The sequence below is a fragment of the Dreissena polymorpha genome, chromosome 15 (assembly GCF_020536995.1).
Source record: "Dreissena polymorpha isolate Duluth1 chromosome 15, UMN_Dpol_1.0, whole genome shotgun sequence".
NCBI classification, from domain to species: Eukaryota; Metazoa; Mollusca; class Bivalvia; order Myida; family Dreissenidae; genus Dreissena; species Dreissena polymorpha.
In genome coordinates, this window is record NC_068369.1 from 23,923,938 (window position 1) to 23,938,540 (window position 14,603).

Sequence of the window (14,603 nt, forward strand, 5' to 3'; positions counted from 1 at the left end):
CATAAATAAAGTAAATTATGATTGAATGTAAAATCTCAAACACAGTGCAGCGTGTAAACCTGATTATCAATTATGTCAACAGTGATCAGCGCTCAAGATTTCTGACCAAAGGATGTACTTTGATATCAACGATGACGACAAGAATCAAAGATTTTCGTATTTCGAAAAAACGCCTTCTGCTGTTTCTTATGCTGATATTATGTAAGTATAAGATTATTTGTTCAGTATTACATTTTTCGCATAAACACATATGGTTTAGTGGTATTTCACATTCAAAAGACGGGTACAAAGACGAACACAAACTGAAAATGCAATGTTATGTTTTTATGTCTCAAAGCACACGCCAATAAATGTTTACCTGATAAATGTTGAAGTTAGTTTCAATAATTATTGCAATGCAACTTATTTCTAGAAATTCCATAAAATAGTGGAGATTAGGAAGACTCTATGCAATTCAATTAAGCCGTGCTCTGTGAAAATGGGGCTTAGTGCATTTGTGTAAAGTGTAGCCCCATATTAGCATGTGCAGTCCGCGCAGGCTCATCGGGGACGACACTATCCGCTTTTATGATACAGTGGAAACTATTTAAACCGGATCCTCTCTATACCGTAATCCTCGCTAAAACGGACTAATTATCCATTCCCATTTTTTCCCATTATAAAATCATGCTTGAAATACCTCCTCAAGACCGGAATCCCCTCGATTCCGAATACCGGTCATACTTTGGATCAAAATTTGTTCATACCATATGTAATTCTATCTCTCTAAACCGGTCAGGACCGATATATTGCACCTCAGACCTACAGCCAAAAACTTGTGAATAGCAGATTAAAGACGTGTGCAACAAATAAAGGTTGTCGAAAATTGTACAATTTGTAAAAATTGCAAAGTGATTTCAAGAGACTTGGCATGTACGGTACATATCGATCATTTGAAGTGATTATACTGATTATAATTACTGATAACACACATAGGGTCTTTAGTGTGTTTTGTTTTTGATGTAGGAAGCCGTGCTACATTTTAATAAGCTTAATTTTGTTTATTACAATTGTTAATTAGTGTCATATAAAAAATGGTAATTTGCTGAAGCAGTTGCATTAAAACATTCATTTAGATTTTCAAATCAATTAAGATAACTAAGACTAAAAATATCCGAACCTCCTAACCTTAGTCGCATGGAATTGTCTCTAGAAGACAAAATCAAACTGATAAAAGAGTCAGAGATATTGCCTGAACCTACACTCTGGATGCTGCTAAAAGAGTCAGAGATATTGTCTGAACCTACACTCTGGATGCTGCTAAAAGAGTCAGAGATATTGCCTGAACCTACACTCTGGATGCTGCTAAAAGAGTCAGAGATATTGCCTGAACCTACACTCTGGATGCTGCTAGGGAAATATGGGGTAAGAAAGTCGACGATCGGGATTATCGTGCGAAAAAAATATATGTACATAGCTCATTGGGAAAACAACTCTTCACACAACAAAAGTCCGTTTAACAATTAGTTGAAATTTGAAAAGATCAACAAACTTGTATGGGACTGGTTTTGTATTGTTAGGGCTAATTCACTGTCATGTTATACATAAATTAACTATTAAAATTTCCTGAAAGTATTTTTTCCGCATTAGGATATTATATGTAATTGACCCTATGAAAGCAAAATAGTGAATTTCCCCTCTAAACCGGAATTTCCTCTCAGTACCGGGAGTGTCCGGGTTAGAGGGGTTCCACTGTATTTTATGTTTAAAGAAAGTATCATCTGAGCAAAAATCTATTTTTGGCGGAAAGTGTCGTCCCTGTATATCCTGTACGTTTTTTGTGTGTATATTATGTTTTGTGCATATTCTGCTAAACTCTGCACATTTATTTGGGATTCTTTTTTATATATTTAACACCTGGGCAAAAACGTGAACATAAACTAAGGTGATGTCGCTCTGCCATGTTTATGTATTTTTGCATTATATTGTTTCGCTCTTTTTTATATTGTATTTATCTTTTTAAAATAGCTAAACAAATTATTGTTTTCAAAATCCACAATATATCGCTGTAAGCGGACAGTAAACAACGTCGATCTTGAAATTAACTTATATTAGACTTAATTTTCTCGCATTGTTTATGCAGGTGTCATTGTATCATACGATTTCACCTATGTAACAAAACTAAATAAATGTTCGCATGGACATAACCGCATGTCTCGACTTAAACCAAAAGCCTACGAAATTCTAGTCATCGCTGCGTTCGACTAGGAAGTTCTTATTTAGACCTCCGCGGTTCAGGTACCATCATTTAAAGGTTGCTACCAAGCACTAGAAGTTTATAACTTCTTCCTGCATCTTGCCATTCTAATGATCTTTATTGTGGTGTCTGAACTGGTGGTGTTCGTGGTGCTCACCATGATCTTTGACCTCGTCGTGCTGACCTCAATCCTATATGCCCCTGCCCCTTTAAAGTGTTTGTGTGTGAATGTCTGCCACTGATGGAGATTCAGTTGTGTTGGTCTATGAGAGTCTCTTGCAAGATCTTCTGACATAAAATGTTTAACAGGACGGTGGAGAACGCCTACTTATTTCCTGAAGAAGTCACCCATATGTGCATCGTGAAGTACTCCGCCGCTGGCGTTTTTTCATAGAGTTCTTGGATGATTTGCACCAGACCTTCGTAGGTTTAGAATCCTCTGAGAACATGCTATGGGCCATCATGCCACACGCGGTCGAAAGCTGTATTAGGATCGATAAAGTTGTTGAAGAGCTCAAGTTGGTGTAGCACCTGTTTCTGATTGATGACTCTGTAGTTGACGATGAATCCCACTGTGCTTCTCTGGCTTTGAATCCAGTCTGTTCTTCCACCAGTCTTCTTTCAGTCGGATGATGATCAAATGTAGCGTTTCTTTGCTGATGATACTGATCGTGCGGTTATTTTCTAGAAGCTTAAAGTTGCCCCTTTTTGGTAGGTGATATAACCAGAGACTAGGTCAAAACCGTTTGGCCATTTTTTTTCGTCCCAGGTCTTCTAGCATAGTGTCATAATTGCTGCAGTCTTTGTCTCTCCTCCGTGCTTAATTAGCTCGGGAGCGTCGTTGTTCACACCCGGGGATTTTACACCCTCAAAACTGAGCAATGTCTCCTTCAACCTTTCCTTTAGTATGGTCAGACCTTCGTCGTCGGCTTCTGGTCAGGGCTCGTTCTTAAGGAGACTTGGGTCTGATTGAAGCAGGTAGTTATTTATGTCACTGCAATTGTCTTTTATCTGTTGAGGACTGTGTCACTCTCGGTTAAGATGTTCCCATTAGTCTCTGCTCAACCACTTGCCTAGAGCTGAACGGATCTTTGTGAGGGTCTTGAGAGTGCTATAGGCCTTCAATCTGCTGCCTGTGGTCATCGCTTTTTCTTTTTAGTACATCTTCTTCATCACTTCCCTGTTCGCTGTCTGCGATACAGCAATGTAGTCAATGCATGCTATCGCATAATAATATAATTATAATAAAACACTTAAAACTATATTTCTTTCTAGAATTTTGTTTTCAATAGATTTAACTCGGAACTCGCGCGCTGTTGGTTTTTCCGATTTCTGAGCACGCGCGGGAAGTACAAACATTGTCATTAATACAGTAATGCCCAGTAACGTCGATATCCGTAGTGGATAAATTATATACGTATTTAAACGACAGTAGCGTTTCTTTTATGAAATGTCAACATTCAAGTCTTTTGTTGTTATTACTATTACTATTATTATCAATAATTACACATAACAAATCTAAACACTGACATACATGTATGTCAAACGTTTAATACAGTGTGCATACACCGTTCAGATGTACAGCCCCCTAAACGAATGGGTCCAGTAGCTCACATCCTTAAAAAACATGAAAAACAGACTTTGTCAGCTGTATGGTAATGAAGGAACCTATACAAACGGCTTGACATATGCAATATTTATTCCGAAAAACATTATTGACGTTCTTGTTTTTTCGGCCAGCTTTATAGATATAGCATATATTAATTAATGTATGGTAAAGCTCTTTAGTGATGTGTCTTCTAATCTTAAGGTCTTTGTCTTTAGCGAATAATTTTCTTTACTTTTTAGATTAGATTAAAGAAAAGTATCACAATATAGCTAAATCAATAGACATATAAATATCCAACTGATATGGAACGATATATTAGTTATAATACTACGAATGGACTGAGGATAGTAAGATTTGTGTTGTGTTGTACTTGTCTGTATGATTTTAAATATATTTGAATAGTATAATATATAAACATGTATACGATGGAGTCGATGTCTTGGTAGTTTCGTTGACAAACTTCCATTAAACTGAATGCCCCGGCCAACGCACAATATATGCAATGACAGTGTTATGTGACCGAAGCTGTGTACAAGTTCATGCAGCATTCTATCGTGTTACATAGTATTCCTACACATTAAACACGGTTGAGATTAGTGCATGTAAAGAAATATGATTAAATCGTGGTATTTTTTATCATCTATATAACGAACGTTTGAGCAGAAAAAGTGGTGTTTACTATTCAGCGATAAGAGAATTTATTGAATCCATCTCTTTTAAAATATGCTAGTCAGCTTTTGTTTGTACCTACCGCGCGTGCTCAAATATCGGAAAAACTCAGACTGGAGAGTTCCGAATAACAACTATTAAAACAACAAATTATATTATAACAATTATAATACCGATGAAGATTATTGTGATTATGATGGCGCTGGCAATAATAAAGATGATGGTGGTTCTATAAAAAAAAAAATATATATATATATATATATATATATATATAATGAAGGTGCTGCTATGGCTGTTTAAGATGATGCCAATGACAAATCTATTCAATTATTGTTGATACAAAACACGGACGCATCACTCGCCAAATTTAAATCTGGTTAAAATATTCAATATGATTTTTAAAAAGAATATTACAGATTAATATGATTCGTGAATAATCCCTCTGTCCGTTTTTCGTTTTTAATTTGACGGCATAAAATACGAATTTAAATAAATATTAGTTCATATTTTCAATTCAAAATAACCAACACTAAAACAAAATATATAAAAACCAAAGTGATGTCTTTAGAGTAATTTTGAATGTTATAATAATAAAACGAAACACGAAACCCATTTCCTTATCGAGATTTCGTTTCAAACTAAACATTACGCAAAAATATATGCTTAAAAACTGAAATTAAAGTTGTAACTCAATTTATCGTTTAATCTTTTATAAAACGGCACCCACGCACACAATTTACTGTCTTTGATGTTCGTTGATGAGTGGCATTTTTCAGAAAATGGGAGTGAAAATCAGTATAGAATTGTTCAAAATCAGTATGTGTAAAAAGGTACTCGTGTGTTTTTATAACAATTATTTTTCATTTCATGGAACTTAGAAGATCAACACAAGCGTGACGCTTTCATTCCCAGATAATGTTGAAACACAGTCGCTAACAAACAACGTCATATAATAACGTAAGAATTGTTACAATACTGAGTCGAATATGACTATTTACTTAAGGCAATCTATACAAACTAAACCATTTCACTGGGCATTGGCAAACGTTTAACAACTCAAAAGATTAAATATTTGCAAAAACATACATACAAACAACATACACCTTGATAATACAAAACTACCTTGATCCAAAATATGCCCACAAATGTTCAAGTTTTTTAACGTACATAAACAATATTAAAACCTTAATGTTAAAATAACTTAAGCGGTTACGACTAAGTCCGATGTAATAACAATATGATCTAAGTAAGGAAACACTATTCCGACCTTCTCCGTACCCCTGTAATAAGGAAACGCGATGTCGAAGGCTAAAGCTTTATGTCGGGGCTTGTTCTGGAATGACCGGTTGCCCTACTTAAATCGAGGGCTTTCGATTTCCTTCTTCCAAGCGTCTAGTAAAATGTATAGGAGTGCTGGAACACATTCAGGGCGACTACGCCGATTCAAACGGAACACAAACCAATTCTAACGTGTTACTAATCAATGTTACCTCAGATGAAAGCAAACCAAATATTGATTGTCCCAGTAAGCCTGTGCACTTCACGCGATGTCTCATATGCCGTTGAACACCGGTTTTCGCGCACTGTTTAAATTGCTCACGCGTTTATTGGTCCAAATAAAAATAACATAGAAACTCAGGTTAAAATGGATGACCTTTACTAAGAAAATTGTACGACAGTTTAGTTTTATCTGCAGCACAGAATGTTTGTTTGCCTAAGATTCAATGTGTTCGCGAATGGCTTTAATGGCAAAAATAAACGTCAACCACAAACCATGTAACAGTAGAACGAGACGAAAACATATTTGTACAGATTCTAAAGAGATTAATATTCGTCTTCCTGCTTTGTAAAGTTTTACTCAAATTACCTTTATAAATGGCAGTCATACATCGAAACGTAAAAAAACTCGTTTGACATTGTATAATTGTATAAAGTTTCGAAATTTGGGTATAAGTTTGCGCTTTGCAACACTGCGTTATGCAGGCTACACTCTTAATTTGATATAGGAATTATTAAAAAAAATGTTTTATATCGTACGAAAGCACGTCGATTTTATATCACTGCACTATGTAATACAGAAGTTAATATGGTTTTAATTTTCATACCAAAAAGCATGAAACATGTCAATTTTAAATGATTACAACATTCATTTTAAGATATTTATTTTAAAAAAGTCTTTACAACACCATTAAAATAATAATTGAATAACTAACTACCTTACTTACTTTTTACATAATGATATGCCCATGTATCGCTTTAATGATTAAGATGACTGTATCTTATATGGGCCGTGCTCTGTGACCAAGGGGTTTAATGCATGTGCGTAAAGTGTCGTCCCACTTTCCGCTTTTATGATATTTTCCGTTTCAAGAGAGTCTCTTCTTTGCATAAATAAAGTTAAGGCGGAAAGTGTCGTCCCTGATTAGCCAGTGAGGACTGCACTGGCTAGTCTGGGACGACACTTTATGCACATGCATTAAACCGTTGTTGTTTTTCAGAGAGCGCGGTTCATATATATATATTTTTTCCTTGTTGTGCGTAACAAAGCTGCAAACGGCGTTAATCCATTTAAAAAATGTTTATTAAGTTTAATATTTAAGTTAACTTAAGTTTATTAAGTATAATTAGGTAAAAATAATTGAAAGACTTCGTTTAAAATTTAGACAATCTACGACATACGCTAAATAAAGGTTTAACAATTCAGTTATTTTATGCATGTTTAACGACATGAAACGTGTTGTTGTTATTCATTCATTATTTATTGAAATAAAGTAAAACTCGTTTAAACATTTGAATTTAAAAAGCATCAGCATCCTTTTGTATTTTATGTCCTAAGGATTGTGAATTCCTTGTTTTTTTAATTTGTTAAATGTCAACACTATTAGAGTTGGTCATACACCAAATAAAACAATTTTGGTAAGTTTGATACTACATTCTAATATTAATAACATGTGTGGCAACGACGTCGATTAGCTAAATGCGATTTATGTATACCTTGTAGGTACACAAACAAAGGAGGTTATCAGCATGTCAACTGACAGCATTACACCAACATCTTCTGATTCCATTAAAGTCACATCTTCTGACACTATTACACCCACATCTTCTGATACCATTACAGTCACATCTTCTGACACAATAACGGCCACATCTTCTCACAGCATTACACCCACATCTTCTGATACCATAACAGTAACATCTTCTGACACAATTACGGCAACATCTTCTTATAGCATTACAGTCACATCTTCAGACACAATTACGGCCACAACTTCTGATACCATTACAGTCACATCTTCTGACACAATTACGGCCACATCTTCTGACACAATAACGGCCACATCTTCTGATACCATAACAGTCACATCTTCTGGCACAATTACACCCACATCTTCTGATACCATTACAGTCACATATTCTGACACAATTACGGCCACATCTTCTGACAGCATTACACCCACATCTTCTGATACCATTACAGTCACACCTTCTGACACAATTACGGCCACCTCTTCTAATACAATTACAGTCACATCTTCTGACACAATTACGGCCACATCTTCTGACAGCATTACACCCACATCTTCGGTTACCATTACAGTCACATCTTCTGACACAACTACGGCAACATCTTCTGATACCATTACAGTCACATCTTCTGACACAATTACGGCCACCTCTTTTGATACAATTACAGTCACATTATCTGACACAATTACGGCCAACGCTTCTGATACAATTACAGTAACATCTTCTGACACAATTACGGCCACATCTTTTGACAGCATTACACCCACATCTTCTGATACCATTACAGTCACACCTTCTGACACAATTACGGCCACCTCTTCTAATACAATTACAGTCACATCTTCTGACACAATTACGGCCACATCTTCTGACAGCATTACACCCACATCTTCGGTTACCATTACAGTCACATCTTCTGACACAACTACGGCAACATCTTCTGATACCATTACAGTCACATCTTCTGACACAATTACGGCCACCTCTTTTGATACAATTACAGTCACATTATCTGACACAATTACGGCCACATCTTCTGAAACAATTACAGTAACATCTTCTGACACAATTACGGCCACATCTTCTGACAGCATTACACCCACATCTTCTGATATCAATACAGTCACATCTTCTGACACAATTACGGCGACATCTTCTGAAACCATTACAGTCACATCTTCTGACACAATTACGACCACATCTTCTGACAGCATTACACCAACATCTTCTGATACCATTACAGTCACATCTTCTGAAACAATTTCGGCGACATCTTCTGATACCATTACAGTCACATCTTCTGACACAATTACGGCCACCTCTTCTGATACAATTACAGTCACACCATCAGACACAATTACGGCCACCTCTTCTGATACAATTACAGTAACACCTTCTTACACAATATCGGTCACATCTTCTGACAGCATTACACCCACATCTTCTGATACCATAACAGTCACATCTTCTGACACAATTACGGCGACATCTTCTGATACCATTACAGTCACATCTTCTGACACAATTACGGCCACCTCTTCTGATACAATTACAGTAACATCATCTGACACAATTACGGTCACATCTTCTGATACAATTACAGTAACATCTTCTAACACAATTACGGCCACATCTTCTGACAGCATTACACCCACATCTTCTGATACCATTACAGTCACATCTTCTGACACAATTACGGCCACATCTTCTGACAGCATTACACCCACTTCTTCTGATACCATTACAGTCACATCTTCTGACACAATTACGGCGGAATCGTCTGATACCATTACAGTCACATCTTCTGACACAATTACGGCCACATCTTCTGACAGCATTACACCCACATCTTCTGATACCATTACATTAACATCTTCTGACACAATTACGGCGACATCTTCTGATACCATTACAGTCACATCTTCTGATACCTTTACAGTCACATCTTCTGACACAATTACGGCGACATCTTCTGATACCATTACAGTCACATCTTCTGACACAATTACGGCCACATCTTCTGACAGCATTACACCCACATCTTCTGATACCATTACAGTCATGTCTTCTGACACAATTACGGCCACATCTTCTGAAAGCCTTACGACCATATCTTCTGATACCATTACAGTCACATCTTTTGACACAAGTACGGCAACATCTTCTGACAGCATTACACCCACATCTTCTGATACAATTACATTCACATCTTCTGAAACAATTACTGCCACATCTTTTGACAGCATTACACCCACATCTTCTAATACCTTTACAGTCACATCTTCTGACACAATTACGGCGACATCTTCTGATATCATTACAGTCACATCTTCTGACACAATTACGGCCACATCTTCTGACAGCATAACACCCTCTTCTTCTGATACCATTACAGTCACATCTTCTGACACAATTACGGCGACATCTTCTGATACCATTACAGTCACACCTTCTGACACAATTACGGCCACATCTTCTGAAAGCATTACACCCACATCTTCTGATACCATTACAGTAACATCTTCTGACACAATTACGGCCAATTCTTCGGATACAATTACAGTAACATCTTCTGACACAATAACGGCCACATCTTCTGTCCGCATTACACCTACATCTTCTGTTACCATTACAGACACATCTTCTGACACGATTACGGCCACATCTTCTGACAGCATTACACCCACATCTTCTGATACCATTACAGTCACATCTTCTGACACAATTACGGCGATATCTTCTGATACCATTACAGTCACACCTTCTGACACAATTACGGCCTCATCTTCTGACAGCATTACACCCACATCTTCTGATACCATTACAGTCACATCTTCTGATACAATTACGGCCACCTCTTCTGATACAATTACAGTCACATTATCTGACACAATTACGGCCACATCTTCTGATACAATTACAGTAACATCTTCTGACACAATAACGGCCACATCTTCTGACAGCATTACACCCACATCTTCTGACACCATTACAGTCACATCTTCTGACACAATTACGGCGACATCTTCTGATACCATTACAGTCACATCTTCTGACACAATTACGGCCACAGCTTCTGACAGCATTACACCCACATCTTCTGATTCCATTACAGTCACATCTTCTGACACAATTACGGCGGCATCTTCTGATACCATTACAGTCACATCTTCTGACACAATTACGGCCACATCTTCTGATACAATTACAGTCACATCATCTGACACAATTACGGCCACATCTTCTGATACAATTACAGTAACATCTTCTGACACAATAACGGCCACATCTTCTGACAGCATAACACCCACATCTTCTGATACCATTACAGTCACATCTTTTGACACAATTACGGCCACATCTTCTGACAGCATTACAAGCACATCTTCTGATACCATTACAGTCACATCTTCTGACACAATTACGGCGACATCTTCTGATACCATTACAGTCACATCTTCTGACACAACTACGGCCACATCTTCTGAAAGCATTACACCCACATCTTCTGATACCATTACAGTAACATCTTCTGACACAATAACGGCCACATCTTCGGATACAATTACAGTAACATCTTCTGACACAATAACGGCCACATCTTCTAACAGCATTACACCCACATCTACTGATACCATTACAGTCACATCTTCTGACACAATTACGGCGACATCTTCTGATACCATTACAGTCACATCTTCTGACACAATTACGGCCACATCTTCTGACAGCATTACACCCACATCTTCTGATACCATTACATTCACATCTTCTGAAACAATTACGGCGACATCTTCTGATACCATTACAGTCACATCTTCTGACACAATTACGGCCTCCTCTTCTGATACAATTACAGTCACATCATCTGACACAATTACGGCCACATCTTCTGATACAATTACAGTCACATCATCTGACACAATTACGGCCACATCTTCTGATACAATTACAGTAACATCTTCTGACACAGTTACGGCCACATCTTCTGACAGCATTACACCCACATCTTCTGCTACCATAACAGTCACATCTTCTGACACAATTACGGCCACATCTTCTGACAGCATTACACCCACTTCTTCTGATACCATTACAGTCACATCTTCTGACACAATTACGGCGGCATCTTCTGATAACATTACAGTCACATCTTCTGACACAATTACGGCCACATCTTCTGATACAATTACAGTCACATCATCTGACACAATTACGGCCACATCTTCTGATACAATTACAGTAACATCTTCTGACACAATAACGGCCACATCTTCTGACAGCATAACACCCACATCTTCTGATACCATTACAGTCACATCTTCTGACACAATTACGGCGACATCTTCTGATACCATTACAGTCACATCTTTTGACACAATTACGGCCACATCTTCTGACAGCATTACAGCCACATCTTCTGATACCATTACAGTCACATCTTCTGACACAATTACGGCCACATCTACTGACAGCATTACACCCACATCTTCTGATACAATTACAGTCACATCTTCTGACACAATTACGGCGACATCTTCTGATACCATTACAGTCACACCTTCTGACACAATTACGGCCACATCTTCTGAAAGCATTACACCCACATCTTCTGATACCATTACAGTAACATCTTCTGACACAATTACGGCCACATCTTCGGAAACAATTACAGTAACATCTTCTGACACAATAACGGCCACATCTTCTAACAGCATTACACCCACATCTACTGATACCATTACAGTCACATCTTCTGACACAATTACGGCGACATCTTCTGATACCATTACCGTCACATCTTCTGACACAATTACGGCCACATCTTCTGTCCGCATTACACCTACATCTTCTGTTACCATTACAGTCACATCTTCTGACACGATTACGGCCACATCTTCTGACAGCATTACACCCACATCTTCTGATACCATTACAGTCACATCTTCTGACACAATTACGGCGATATCTTCTGATACCATTACAGTCACACCTTCTGACACAATTACGGCCTCATCTTCTGACAGCATTACACCCACATCTTCTGATACCATTACAGTCACATCTTCTGATACAATTACGGCCACCTCTTCTGATACAATTACAGTCACATTATCTGACACAATTACGGCCACATCTTCTGATACAATTACAGTAACATCTTCTGAAACAATAACGGCCACATCTTCTGACAGCATTACACCCACATCTTCTGATACCATTACAGTCACATCTTCTGACACAATTACGGCGACATCTTCTGATACCATTACAGTCACATCTTCTGACACAACTACGGCCACATCTTCTGAAAGCATTACACCCACATCTTCTGATACCATTACAGTAACATCTTCTGACACAATAACGGCCACATCTTCGGATACAATTACAGTAACATCGTCTGACACAATAACGGCCACATCTTCTAACAGCATTACACCCACATCTACTGATACCATTACAGTCACATCTTCTGACACAATTACGGCGATATCTTCTGATACCATTACAGTCACACCTTCTGACACAATTACGGCCTCATCTTCTGACAGCATTACACCCACATCTTCTGATACCATTACAGTCACATCTTCTGATACAATTACGGCCACCTCTTCTGATACAATTACAGTCACATTATCTGACACAATTACGGCCACATCTTCTGATACAATTACAGTAACATCTTCTGACACAATAACGGCCACATCTTCTGACAGCATTACACCCACATCTTCTGATACCATTACAGTCACATCTTCTGACACAATTACGGCGACATCTTCTGATACCATTACAGTCACATCTTCTGACACAATTACGTCCACATCTTCTGACAGCATTACACCCACACCTTCTGATTCCATTACAGTCACATCTTCTGACACAATTACGGCGGCATCTTCTGATACCATTACAGTCGCATCTTCTGACACAATTACGGCCACATCGTCTGATACAATTACAGTCACATCATCTGACACAATTACGGCCACATCTTCTGATACAATTACAGTAACATCTTCTGACACAATAACGGCCACATCTTCTGACAGCATTACACCCACTTCTTCTGATACCATTACAGTCACATCTTCTGACACAATTACGGCGGCATCTTCTGATACCATTACAGTCACATCTTCTGACACAATTACGGCCACATCTTCTGATACAATTACAGTCACATCATCTGACACAATTACGGCCACATCTTCTGATACAATTACAGTAACATCTTCTGACACAATAACGGCCACATCTTCTGACAGCATAACACCCACATCTTCTGATACCATTACAGTCACATCTTCTGACACAATTACGGCGACATCTTCTGATACCATTACAGTCACATCTTTTGACACAATTACGGCCACATCTTCTGACAGCATTACAACCACATCTTCTGATACCATTACAGTCACATCTTCTGACACAATTACGGCCACATCTACTGACAGCATTACACCCACATCTTCTGATACAATTACAGTCACATCTTCTGACACAATTACGGCGACATCTTCTGATACCATTACAGTCACACCTTCTGACACAATTACGGCCACATCTTCTGAAAGCATTACACCCACATCTTCTGATACCATTACAGTAACATCTTCTGACACAATTACGGCCACATCTTCGGATACAATTACAGTAACATCTTCTGACACAATAACGGCCACATCTTCTAACAGCATTACACCCACATCTACTGATACCATTACAGTCACATCTTCTGACACAATTACGGCGACATCTTCTGATACCATTACCGTCACATCTTCTGACACAATTACGGCCACATCTTCTGACAGCATTACACCTACATCTTCTGTTACCATTACAGTCACATCTTCTGACACGATTACGGCCACATCTTCTGACAGCATTACACCCACATCTTCTGATACCATTACAGTCACATCTTCTGACACAATTACGGCGATATCTTCTGATACCATTACAGTCACACCTTCTGACACAATTACGGCCTCATCTTCTGACAGCATTACACCCACATCTTCTGATACAATTACAGTCACATCT

At 38.0% G+C, this 14,603-nt stretch overlaps 1 protein-coding gene across 1 annotated transcript in view; it reads left to right on the forward strand.

Annotated features, from left to right (window-relative positions):
* Window positions 1-1,176: 1,176 nt before the first annotated feature.
* The window catches only part of LOC127859618 (uncharacterized), a 77,603-nt gene continuing 64,176 nt past the window's right edge, over window positions 1,177-14,603 (forward strand). Inside the window, exon 1 of the mRNA XM_052397121.1 lies at window positions 1,177-1,404. Within this exon, the coding sequence (XP_052253081.1) occupies window positions 1,177-1,404 (228 nt within the window). The remainder of the gene's footprint in view (window positions 1,405-14,603) is intronic.